The following is a 13084-nucleotide window of genomic DNA, read 5'->3' on the forward strand; positions in this document are numbered from 1 at the left end:
AGGTGTCATATGGCTATGTCAATTTAAAATTAAAAACGTCAGGCTGCCTGTCGACGGGCGTTGCGGTATCCAGCGGCGGATCTCCGCCGCCCGGGAGCAGGAGCCGGCAGAGGGATCTCCGGTATCAGCCTATCTGACTGCGGAGAATCGCCTCTGTCCACGAAATCTATGTCTATGGAAAGCTTCAGACAGCGTGATTCTCGGCCCATTCACCCCCATCCACGGAATCATGCCCATGTTCAGGGGGCCTTAAGGCTCTTGGAACGTAACAATGTAAAAACAACAGTAAATTAACATGTAAAATAGGCTGCTCACTAAGGGGTTAAGGATCACAAGCAATCCCATGCAAGAAAAGAGTTGTTCACGAGTCAAAATTATACAAAAAATGCAGAAGGAAATTCTAGAAAACACACACACAAAAAAAGGGATAAGCAGTATTAATATACTCAAAGCATATGAGCGTGGAGACCCTCGACGTTACTATGGAAGAGCGAAAACACTAAATGCTGAAGATGCCACAAGCATTTCTGCTAATAGGCACAAACGTCTCTAGATCTACTCTGATTACCGTTGATGGTTGCTAAGCAGCCGTCTCAACTTACCTGAACTTACCTTAAACTTGAAGCGATCTTCCTACTTGTTTAACTTCCTTACGAAAAAACGAAGTCACTTCTGATCGCTCCTCATAAAGTTTTCATCCGTACTAAAGTCCCAGAACCCATAGTGGCAGCGCCACAACTAACCATCCATCGCGGTGCGCTTAAGGCCGGATTCACATTGGCGTATTTGTGCACGCAATACGCAGTGAAGAGCGCCCATTGAGTATTTTTCCGGCACACTTTGGTCGCACAAAATAAGACGCAGCACGCTCTATTTTCCAGCGCACTTGTGCACCAAAAGTCCCCAAAGTAGTCCATGGTGATGTGCAGAAGCGCATGATGCAATGCACTAGGAGGTGCGTGAAACACTGCGTAATTGGACAAAAGAACACATCTTGAACTAATTAGTAGAGATGAGCAAGCACGCTTGGTAAAGGCAGATACTCGAGCGAGCATCGCTCTTCTCCAGTATCTACATACTCGTCCGAGCAAATGCCGGGGCGGTGGGGGTGAGCGGTGGGAGAGAGGGAGATCTCTCTCACTCTCCCCCCCGCATTTGCTCGGACGAGTATGCAGATACTGGAGAAGAGCGATGCTCGCTCGAGTATCTGCCTTTACCAAGCGTGCTCGCTCATCTCTAATTAGCTATTGGGACTGGGAGCATTGTTTTTTGTTTTTTTTTTTGGCGGGCACAAATGCACATGCCTTGCGAATGCAAAAAGCACAGTAAACCACGTCGATGCGCACGCAAAAAAAGTAACGTTTGTTCCGTAAAAACATGACATATGCATACGCTTGTGTGAAGCCGGCCTAAGGCACTCGCTGGATCACCTTGAGAACTGTACGACGACCTTCAGGCTGTGGCTTGTATATCCGATCCCGTCTACGCCCCCGACAATCATGCAATTACCTCCGGAATGTAGATTTTTCGACACGTCTGCATACATTTATAAACCTTTATATAGCTCGCACGCATGGGGAGAGTCTGATTACTTTTACGCCGTCGCATATGCCCACTCGAGCTCAAACATTCTGGCTAAGTTGATATGACACAGACTGTTAGAACAGAAGTACGTGGTAATTTCCCCCAGCATGCCGGCGCTGTTTGCAGCTGGAGTAGATGTAGTAAGCAATGACTCATTCTACAAACTGCAGCATATTTACCATCGTCTGCTTGTTTCTCCGGGGCCTCCTGTGGTCTTATTGTGACACGCTCCTCCGCGGATGCTCGCTCCCTAGCAGACGCAAGACTCCGACTTCCGTGCTGTTCCAAGACGGCTTCCAGAGCAGCCATTTCTCTCTGGAGGTTTTCTAAATTGTTCCGCATGGCGTCCCGCTGCTGCAAGAGAAGACGTCCCGGGAGTTTAATCTACATCCTTAAAAAATGAAATAATGCCGATCCTGTGGGAGAGAATGAAGACGCCGTAAAGTGTAATCACAACAGCGGTTACTACCTAAAGCACTGATGCAAATGCATACGAGTGGAATAGGTCTGGCGCACCTTATACCCAAAAGGACTGTAAATATTCAGACGCTTCCCGTATGAATCAGAGGATATATTCACATGGCGGATCCAAGTCCCATTCCTTTGGCTGGGAATCAGCCTTGCAGTCTTCGCTACGTGAATTTGAAATGTGTGCGATTAAAAAAAAGTAGTGGCGTCACATCTTAATACGGATCCATGTCGGAAATTCTGCACAATGATTTTGCCCATATATTAGGGCTACAACTAAGTGCGGGTCAGCAGCAAAATCCATGGCAGAAATATGTGGCTTAACCGCAGATTTCAGATGCAGTTTTAGAGGTGGAATCTGTCTTGGATTTTGCCGTGTGAACATAGAATCATAGAATGGTAGAGTTAGAAGGGACCTCCAGGGTCATCGGGTCCAAGCCCTGCTCAGTGCATGTTCACATGTAGAAAAAAAATGGCATAGATTTTCCAAAGTGGAAAAATTTTACCAAAATTTGCATCAAGCCACGTGCCATTCGTGCGGATGGTGATGCAGTTTTTGATGCAGATTCGCAGTAGATATCGCTCTTCCAATTGACGGGGTAACTCTGCTGAGGATAGGTCTAAAAAAAATTGCATGACGTGGTTTTGATACTGATTAAGGTGCGGATTTTCTGCTACATGCGAATGTACCCTTAAGGAGCTAAAATGTTGCTCCGTATTGGGTGCAGTCTTACAGCTCCTTGCAAATCGGAGGTTGAATGGAGCTATTACACAGCTGTGTGCGTGAGCTCCCATGGTCATGTTCGCCTATAACCATACAATACGACATTTGAGAAACGCCACAAGGATACACTTGGGTAGGACTTGCTGGACTGGATGACTTTAATAAACCAAAATTAAAGGGTTCAACCCACAAAATGAAGGTCTCTTCCCACAGTATAATAATCAGATCGGTGAGGATTCAACTGCTGGGACCCCGCTGGAGCATGATAGCAGGGGGTCTCTGAATGACTAGAGCAGTGGTCGGTCATTTCGACAGAACTCCCAGGGGTTCGGCCGGCTCAGAAAGAAGAACACTCTTAAATTTTTGCGTAAATACCTCTTTGCGGAAACATTTGTGACTTTTTTACGCTAGGTCAAGTTTGGTCGTAGTTGATATCACTAAAATGGTTGTCAGTACAGAGTAACCATCAAGAATTGTTTTTTTTGAAAATTTGTGGTAAGAAACTTCAGTGTATGGGGCATTGTGAAAGTATCGAATTATATTTTATGTAACAGTGTTGTGTCCATAACATTTGTGCCGTGTGCAGAGCAAGAAGTGTGCAAAAGATTCATTGTAATTTTACTAACAGGGTCCCAGACGCTGAGCATGCAAGCTTTCTCTGATGCATCGAATAATAATTAGGCATACCTGATTGTTAAAGGCTCATTTACACGCAAAGGCAATCTTTCAAATGATTGAAAGGTTGACAGATTTAGCGATCATTTTGCATAAAGCGATAATGGGCACTAATGTCCATTAGCACTTTATCTGCTTCATTTCATTTGCATGAATCTGGAGCTGGTTGCAGAATACAGCAGGTGGTCTGAGCTCTGCAATCATCTCCATTGTTCCCAGATTGGGGCTGTCAGCTGCATATAATTTAGTCAGCTGCTCTGACTGAGAACACAACGTGTGGTCCCTGTTATTTTCTTCACTGAAAGATGGATTTTATGCTCACCTAAAAGTCACCGTTCAGCCGAAGAGTGAAAGATTGAAGTGCTTGCATGCAACGATTATCGCTGAAAAGTCATTGTTTGAGCGAAATATGAGCGATAATCGTTGCATGTAAATGGGGATTTAGGCTACGATATTCCTTAGCATCACCCAAATTAAGTGATTACTTTACCAGGCATATATATACATTTTCAGCTCCGTCTCTGGAGTGGCTCAGTTCCCCCCCAAAAAGTTGAAATTTTTGTTCCAATTTTTCTTAAACTTGCACTGGAATTACAGTGATAGGAAAAATCTGTAATAAATCTACATATTACGGAGAGAATAACACCTCGCACATCTTCGTAAACCCAACCGTCTCCAAGCTATAAATTATGGTTCTCTGTGACTTTTGTAAAATTGATCCCCCTGTATTTTTTGACCCCATTACCCAATGGGTCTGAAAAATGAGGTTCTTATGTACATTCTAGTAATGAACAAATGTGCAAGTTTCATAAAAATTGGAGATGGTCGGGTGTTTCCCATAGTTTATTTGTCCTGAAATAACCCGTCTGCATGTGCTTATAGGCCTTTTTGCACACTGCCTTTTCTTTCCACAAGATAGGGGATAACTTTCTTATCAGTGGGGGCTTGACCACTGGGACCCCTATTGTTCACGAGAGTGAGGTCTTGAGTCATGAGTCTTGAACGAATAGAGTGGTCATGCGTGAACATTGCCGCTTCATTCATTTCAATGGGGCTGCAGGAGATAGCCAAGCAGTTAATCTCTACTCACTCCAGCAGTTCCACTGAAATGGTGCACAGGTTTGACAACTTCTCCATTCATTCAGGGACTTATGGGACCCCTGTTCTTATGATTGGTGGGGGGGCAATGGTTGGAGCCACATCAAACAGATAGCTATCCCCTATCTTATGTCATGGTTTTCTGGAATTTTGCCATTAATGACCAATCCTCAGGTAGCTCATCCATAGTTGATTAGTGGGGTTCACCACCAATCAGTTGTTCACCAGACGAGCTGTCATTGCAGACAGACAGACACGTTGTTTGGTAATGCAGGTACTGTTGAATTCAATGGGAGCTGCACCTGCAAAGCCAACCTGGGCCGCTGTAATTCAGACATTGCTATGTGCTTCTGGCTCTGTCTGACAGTGGGCCCGGTGAAGAGCTCATCGTGGGGGTCCCAAGCAGCAGAACTCTACCGATCAACTACTGATGACCTATCCTACGTAGCGTTCTTGACAACCTCTTTAATTTCTTTTGGTGGGACAACCCTTTTTAAGTGTCAGACAACCCCTTTACCAGAAGCAGCAGCTCCAAAAAGTTAAGTATTGGCATCTACTATCCAGTTCTATCATTTTAGATCTACTTATAAATGTACATACAAAGTTAAGTACATAAGTTACTGGCAGTGTGTGAGAATCAGCCAAAGTACAAAATGTGTTTTATTTAAAGACACTATGTAATTTCCCTAGGCATTGTATAGAATACCTAGGCTTTATATAGAACGACAAGTACTGTTTAAGCAAAAGTATGAAAAGAGTCATGAAGAAAATGCCTTTATTGAAAGAAGGAAAATACATTTATGAAAATCCAACAAGAAAAACAAAACTAAAGTAAAGTAAAGGACTTTCTTACTAGGAAAAAAAACAAAAAAAAAACAAACTCCTGACCTAGTGGCGCAGTACCTACTCCTCTAAATGTGTTCCTGCAATCCCACGGGGTTGTGAGATCTGTCTCTCTCTCTCTGACGATTTTTGTAGCGGTGAGGTCCTGACTCCTGTCCTAATGAGTCCTGGCAGCAGATGCAGCACTGCTGGAGACACATGTTCCTGTGTTGGCAGACCTGCATCAGCGTACAGGTGCGACGAGTGAGGGGAGCCGAAGAGGACCTGCGTCCCAACACCAAGCAGTGGTGGCAGAGTCACGCTGAGAGACGGAGAGCTAGACCTGCCCAGACTCGCATTCAGCCTACAGGCACTGTGGTCTCTAGAGCCTGGACTGTCTGAGTGAGTGCAGCGGAGGAGCAAGAAAGCAGGAGCCGGGCCGGCTGTCAGTGGTGCAGCTTGCATGGAAATAAAAACTGGATTGTGGGACATTTAAAGAAGTTGATGGGGGATGGATTGTGTGACGTTGGAAGATGCTGGAGGTTGGAGTGTGCGACATTGGAAGAAGGTGATGGGGGTTGGATTGTGGGATGTTAAAAGAAGGTGATTGAATTGGGGGATACTGGAAGAAGGTGATTGGATTGGGGGATACTGGAAGAAGGTGATTGGATTGGGGGATACTGGAAGAAGGTGATTGGATTGGGGGATACTGGAAGAAGGTGATTGGATTGGGGGATACTGGAAGAAGGTGATTGGATTGGGGGATACTGGAAGAAGGTGATTGGATTGGGGGATACTGGAAGAAGGTGATTGGATTGGGGGATACTGGAAGAAGGTGATTGGATTGGGGGATACTGGAAGAAGGTGATTGGATTGGGGGATACTGGAAGAAGGTGATTGGATTGGGGGATACTGGAAGAAGGTGATTGGATTGGGGGATACTGGAAGAAGGTGATTGGATTGGGGGATACTGGAAGAAGGTGATTAGATTGGGGGATACTGGAAGAAGGTGATTGGATTGGGGGATACTGGAAGACGGTGATTGGATTGGGGGATACTGGAAGAAGGTGATTGGATTGGGGGATACTGGAAGAAGGTGATTGGATTGGGGGATACTGGAAGAAGGTGATTGGATTGGGGGATACTGGAAGAAGGTGACTGGATTGTGGGATACTGGAAGAAGGTGACTGGATTGGGGGATACTGGAAGAAGGTGACTGGATTGGGGGATACTGGAAGAAGGTGACTGGATTGGGGGATACTGGAAGAAGGTGACTGGATTGGGGGATACTGGAAGAAGGTGACTGGATTGGGGGATACTGGAAGAAGGTGACTGGATTGGGGGATACTGGAAGAAGGTGACTGGATTGGGGGATAGTGGAAGAAGGTGATTGGATTGGGGGATACTGGAAGAAGGTGATTGGATTGGGGGATACTGGAAGAAGGTGATTGGAGTGGGGGATACTGGAAGAAGGTGATTGGATTGGGGGATACTGGAAGAAGGTGATTGGATTGGGGATACTGGAAGAAGGTGATTGGATTGGGGGATACTGGAAGAAGGTGATTGGATTGGGGGATACTGGAAGAAGGTGATTGGATTGGGGGATACTGGAAGAAGGTGATTGGATTGGGGGATACTGGAAGAAGGTGATTGGATTGGGGGATACTGGAAGAAGGTGATTGGATTGGGGGATACTGGAAGAAGGTGATTGGATTGGGGGATACTGGAAGAAGGTGATTGGATTGGGGGATACTGGAAGAAGGTGATTGGATTGGGGGATACTGGAAGAAGGTGATTGGATTGGGGGATACTGGAAGAAGGTGATTGGATTGGGGGATACTGGAAGAAGGTGATTGGATTGGGGGATACTGGAAGAAGGTGATTGGATTGGGGGATACTGGAAGACGGTGATTGGATTGGGGGATACTGGAAGAAGGTGATTGGATTGGGGGATACTGGAAGAAGGTGATTGGATTGGGGGATACTGGAAGAAGGTGATTGGATTGGGGGATACTGGAAGAAGGTGATTGGATTGGGGGATACTGGAAGAAGGTGATTGGATTGGGGGATACTGGAAGAAGGTGATTGGATTGGGGGATACTGGAAGAAGGTGATTGGATTGGGGGATACTGGAAGAAGGTGATTGGATTGGGGGTACTGGAAGAAGGTGATTGGATTGGGGGATACTGGAAGAAGGTGATTGGATTGGGGGATACTGGAAGAAGGTGATTGGATTGGGGGATACTGGAAGAAGGTGATTGGATTGGGGGATACTGGAAGAAGGTGATTGGATTGGGGGATACTGGAAGAAGGTGATTGGATTGGGGGATACTGGAAGAAGGTGATTGGATTGGGGGATACTGGAAGAAGGTGATTGGATTGGGGTATACTAGAAGAAGGTGATTGGATTGGGGGATACTAGAAGAAGGTGATAGGGGTTGGATTGTGCGACGTTGGAAGATGTTGGAGGCTGGATTGTGAGATACTGGAAGAAGGTGATAGGGGTTGGATTGTGAGACGCTGGAAGAAGGTGATGGGTCTTGGATTGTGGGACATTGGAAGAAGGTGATGGATGTTATATTGTGGGACATTGGAAGAAGGTGATGGGGATTGCATTGTGTGACACTGGAAGAAGTTGCTGGTGGTTGGGATTGTGCGACATTGAAAGAAGATGGGGGCGTGAAATGTGAACTATTCATCACTTCATACTTTTTCGTCCCATTTGCGGCACTCTATAGATAGCCTAGGTATTCCATACAATAACTCACTTCACACACTGCCTGTAATGCATAACTTTTCAGCACTAGCTCAAAATGACTAGCCCTCATTACAGCCTAGAGCTGTAATCATAATTCTGCTATATAGAAAAAATTAAATTGTGTTTAAGTTAACAACACGGCGTTACACTGTTGAATGTTAAACCTGTCCTTTATCTACCGTTGCTTTGACAAATGTCATATACAATAGTTGTAAGACATCTGTAGTAACTGATCCAGTACAAAGAAAACTCAAGGCAGTTCATTCATCAGAAGAGATGGAAGGAGGAGAGGGAAGAAAAATCCCTTTCTATCAGAAAAAATCAGTTTTTAGAGATTTTCACTTAATGGAAAACTAAAGCCAAGTTATTTCTACATGAAAAGGCGCTTTGTAACGGCCACAAACACTCCCAGAGCCGGGATCAATAATTCCCATTATTTTCAAGGAAATCTTTCCCTGCATACTTGCCCCAGAAAGCTGTCAAGCAAAGCTCTAAAGTGCTGTAAGCCGCGGCACTCGGCGGCGAGGAGAGATTTCTGCTCCTTCTTTGTGTCAGCCGCACGTTTCTTGCAGATTTCTCAAACTTTAAGGAGTTGTTCTGATGGGAAGCGGGCGAGACAGGAGAGGAATTACCCAGGTATTTAATCTGCTATATGCCGCACAGCGTACAGCGACATCAGTAACCTACTCAGTGGAGTTTATTGTAATACCTCAGATACACAACTCAGAAAAGCTTTTAGCCGAATTAATGTGTTTCCCCCCTTCACAGTTGCTAGGATGGATGACTGCCTTAAAATCCTAAATCGTGTTTTTGGGAACAGAATTGATTATTTAAAACTTAGAGCTGCAATACGTTATTGTCATAGTAACCAGGAGAGCCTGAAGAATCCTCAAAGTGGAGAGGGGGCTCTTAAGAAAACATGGCGGACCACAGCCAATTTAATTATCGTGCTGCGCTGATCCTTCACCTCTACGTGACGAGCCTTGTGCACTTCAACTGAGTGCTCTCCTGACGGGGGTTTTACTAAATATTAGCATTTCTAATGTAATTACCCCAGAGCGTTTTTTTTAAGAACTCTGAATTGTCCCGCTCCTCACGCTCTTGGAAATGTATGAATAAACGGACCATTCGATAATGCCCCTTCCAAAAAGGATGTGTCTCTACACCGACACATTGACGTGGGAAATTTTTAGTTGTCAAGTGGGTTAGGATTTCCAGGAGGAATAACAGAGGAATAATAGTTCTGGTGTACTGTGAAAAAAAAAAGTTTCTTTTTTAACATTATTTTGTCCAATTTCAGTTCACATTTAAATATACTCTATATTTCACACTTTGCATTTTTGCTTTACCTTTAGCTCTTCCGGCATGGCAGCCGCAAAACAGAAAGAAAACGTTTCAGTTCTTGCTGTCTGTAGAAATGCATTGAAACTGAAAGACCTTCAGTTTCAATCAGTTTCTCCATTTCCCGTCTCCCCCCACACAGACTGCTGTGTTTTTGTTTCAAGTTTTAAAAAAAACGTATCCTTTCGTTATATTGTAGTCAATGGGAGACTGAAAAAAAGGAAACCGATCAGTTTTCATTAGTTTTTTTTCTTTCCATTTTTTTGTATCACGTTTGATTTCTCACCACGCACAAAGGGCAGGAGAAATAAGAAAGCCATGGAGGGGGGAAAAAAGGATGTATTTAACCCTCTGCAATCCAATTTTGGATTCAGTGTTTCCTAGGGGGCTTTCTCTTTCTGCCAGTTTACAATGGCGCCATCTGCTGGCTAGAGCCAGTACTGCGTTATGTGACATACTGGAGAGGCCCCTCACAACAGAGCGGCCAGTAATCTACAGTAAGAATACCCTGCTGGATGTCTTCAGACATCCGAGCTGTACAGGCTTCAATCAGAATGTCCTTAGACATCAGACAGTGGATTGGAGAGGGTTAAAAAGCTGAAAAAAAGTGAAAAAGCGTGAAAGTGAAAAGTGTATATATTTTTTTGAAGGATCAGTTTGATGAATCCATCAATAGAAGGAAAAGAATACACTGTGACAAACCCCCTGCGGCCTCAGTTGCTATGGAATACTAACAAACACCTAGCCATACAGCAGCCTTGTGCATACAGGACCTGTGATGACATCACCGCCATGCTCCGCCCCCTGATCACATGATGGTGACGCTCATCCAGAGTGAATGACTCCCATGCTCTGCCCCTGATCACATGACAGTGACGTCCTCAAAGATCCTGCATCCTTGTGCAGATTATGGGCGGACAACAAGCCCTCTGCGGCCTCAGTTGCTATGGAATACTAACGAACACCTACACGGACAGCAGCCATGTGTGTACAGGACCTGTGATAATGTTATCGTCACGTGATCAGGGGTGGAGCATGTAACTCCCTCACTGGGGATGAAGGACCTTTGATGGCATCACCATCATGTGATCCAGTGGCGGAGCATGTAAGTCACTCACAAACCTATTCATTCACTCACTCACTCACACACGGACGGTCAGGTCGTCATTAGTAGTTTGAGGATAGGAGGAGATAAGGATCAGGTAGCTGGAGTTGAACTTGCCCAAGCCTTCTGCATTTGGGCTGATAAGCTGCTGCCAGAGGTGTGAATAAAGGGCCATTTAGATGGGACAAATATCGCGCAAAATCCGTTCAAACGAACAAAATTACACGATAATTGTTCTGTCTAAATGCAAAAACATTGTCTACTATTCATTTACTTTTTGTTATCTCTCACTTTCAACCAATATAAAAATCATCGCTGGATCGCTGACTTCTTACCGCATGTAAACGATCCCCACGAGAAGTAAGCGATAAGTAAGCACTGATCTGCATGAGCGCTAACAACCTGAGCGGTGAAGTCAGCGCTTGTGCAGGCGCTTCGCTGAGTCGCCCTGTGTAAATGAAGCATTGCACATATGCACACTCAAGCAAGCCTTGCATGCACATGTATAGGGAAAGGCTCTTCACGGTATAGACAGCTTAAAAGTAGCTAATTTTATTAATCAATTATAACTGATTAATAATATTTGATACTTTTAAGTTGTCTATACTGTGATGGGCTTCAAGCTGCAGTTATAGACCACGTAACTGCCTCAGTGAAAAATTATACGTATAGGGAAAGGGGATCAGAAGAGATAGCAGGGGGCTAAAAGAGCATTCAGCCGACAGCTATCTAATGTGTTGGGGCAGCCTAAAGCCCCATTTACACGGAACTAGCTGTCAGGCAAATGATGCCCGGCAGCGCATCCCAGTGAAGCTCACCGCTGTGCTGTTACACACGAGCGAGTATCACTGGATCGCTCACAGAGCTGCCAGCATCATGGGCGTATCTATAGGGGGTGCAGGGGATGCGGTTGCACCCGGGCCCAGGAGCCTTAGGGGGCCCATAAGGCCTCTCTTCTCCATATTGGGAGCCCAGTACTATGAAAAAAGCATTATAGTTGGGGGCCCCGTTACAGATTTAGCACAGGGGCCCAGAAGCTTCAAGTTACGCCTCTGGCCAGCATGGAGGCGGGGTGGCTGGGGAGCACTCCCGCCCCCCCCCCTCCCCCGCGCGCGCGCCTACATGCATTTACTGTAAGCAGACAGACGTGAAGAACTGAACGACTGCGGTTTACACTGAACAGCTAGTTGTTCAGGTTTCTGCATGCAGGAACTGAACGACTGAGCAACTCTCGCTCAGTTGTTCAATCTCTGCATGCATTTGTATGGGATGATTATCGTTCAAACTCCCAAGGGAGCGCAGGGATTCGAACAACTCTGAGCAATAATCGTCCCGTGTTAATGAGCTTTAAGCTTACTTTTACATGGGCTTAGTATAAACAGGCAGTCATTCATCCTTGAACAACTGACGGGTGGCAGTGAAAGAAGGTGGGCGGCCAGAAGAGATGCCAATATGTTCCGCCTCCTGTATGAAAGCGCAGGAGTGATATATTTGTAGGGTTGGCACTCGGGAGCTTACGGTACCGACAGGCAACTAGCATAACACAGAATGAGCTGCAAATACTCAGGCAGACCATGGACAGGAGAGGCGCAGTTTCAGGATAAAGAAAGCACATCAGTTTTTCTAATCTCAGATAACCCTTTTACAGAGAGCGTATTATCAGAAAATGACTGTTATTGTATAAAAATCACATCTTTACATTAAACATATTTTTAAAGAATATTTGGTGATTTTTAAAAATTATTATTTATATTAAAAAAAAAAATCCTAAAATCCTGCCGTTTTCTCACAGACCACTAATCCCAATAATAGTCGGGCACTTCCTGTTCTGTAGGGAAACTTTCCAGCAGTTATTTCATGATCACAGGCAGGATTACACTGAAAGGTGACACCTCTATATTGATTACACAGGATCTATCATTCATGATATAGGATTGTCACAGCTTGCCTCCTCCCCATCCCTGCACAATGGCCTCTCATGCCCAGAATACTGCCATAGACATCAGTGGGTCAGCTCCTGTCCATTGTATCTATGGGCAGTGAGGCTGCAGTAAAACATACCTCTAAATGCTGCTGTAAAGCATATCTCCGCAGCAACGGTATAGTGGCCACCCCCAAAGTCATGTTCAAACAATAGAATAAAAAAAGATCTACAATCAGGGGATAACAAAAAAAATAGAAAAATGGAAAATATTTCATTATTTGGTTTTAATTAGTAAAGAAAAAAAAAAAGGTGAAGTCGTCTCTTTAAATTTCCATTACTGGTAATGGCCATCCATTTGTCATACATGAGGATACACTTTGCAACTGAGTGACCCAAAACTAGAGTTCAGGTGGTGAATAAGCAAGTGCTATTTGCTGAGAAGAATAAGCCCAGTACTTCAGTCCGCTGCGCAGAACATTGTCCTCTGGTCACAGAATAGGAGAAAGAACACAAAAAGGTAAAACTGCATGGTGACACAGCAATGACTCACTGCCCGGACCGGCATTCACATCCAGGAGCCATAAA

The 13084-nt window shown here is 44.9% G+C and overlaps 1 protein-coding gene across 4 annotated transcripts in view; it reads right to left on the reverse strand.

The window, feature by feature from the left end:
* BRCA1 (BRCA1 DNA repair associated) overlaps window positions 1-13084 on the reverse strand; it is a 155888-nt gene that overhangs the window by 66376 nt on the left and 76428 nt on the right. For all 4 annotated transcript variants that reach the window (XM_066587729.1, XM_066587728.1, XM_066587726.1 and 1 more), the window contains exon 12: window positions 1764-1938. In XM_066587729.1, coding sequence (XP_066443826.1) covers window positions 1764-1938 — 175 coding nt within the window. The remainder of the gene's footprint in view (window positions 1-1763; window positions 1939-13084) is intronic.

Source organism: Eleutherodactylus coqui, chromosome 13 (genome assembly GCF_035609145.1).
Source record: "Eleutherodactylus coqui strain aEleCoq1 chromosome 13, aEleCoq1.hap1, whole genome shotgun sequence".
Classification (NCBI taxonomy): Eukaryota; Metazoa; Chordata; class Amphibia; order Anura; family Eleutherodactylidae; genus Eleutherodactylus; species Eleutherodactylus coqui.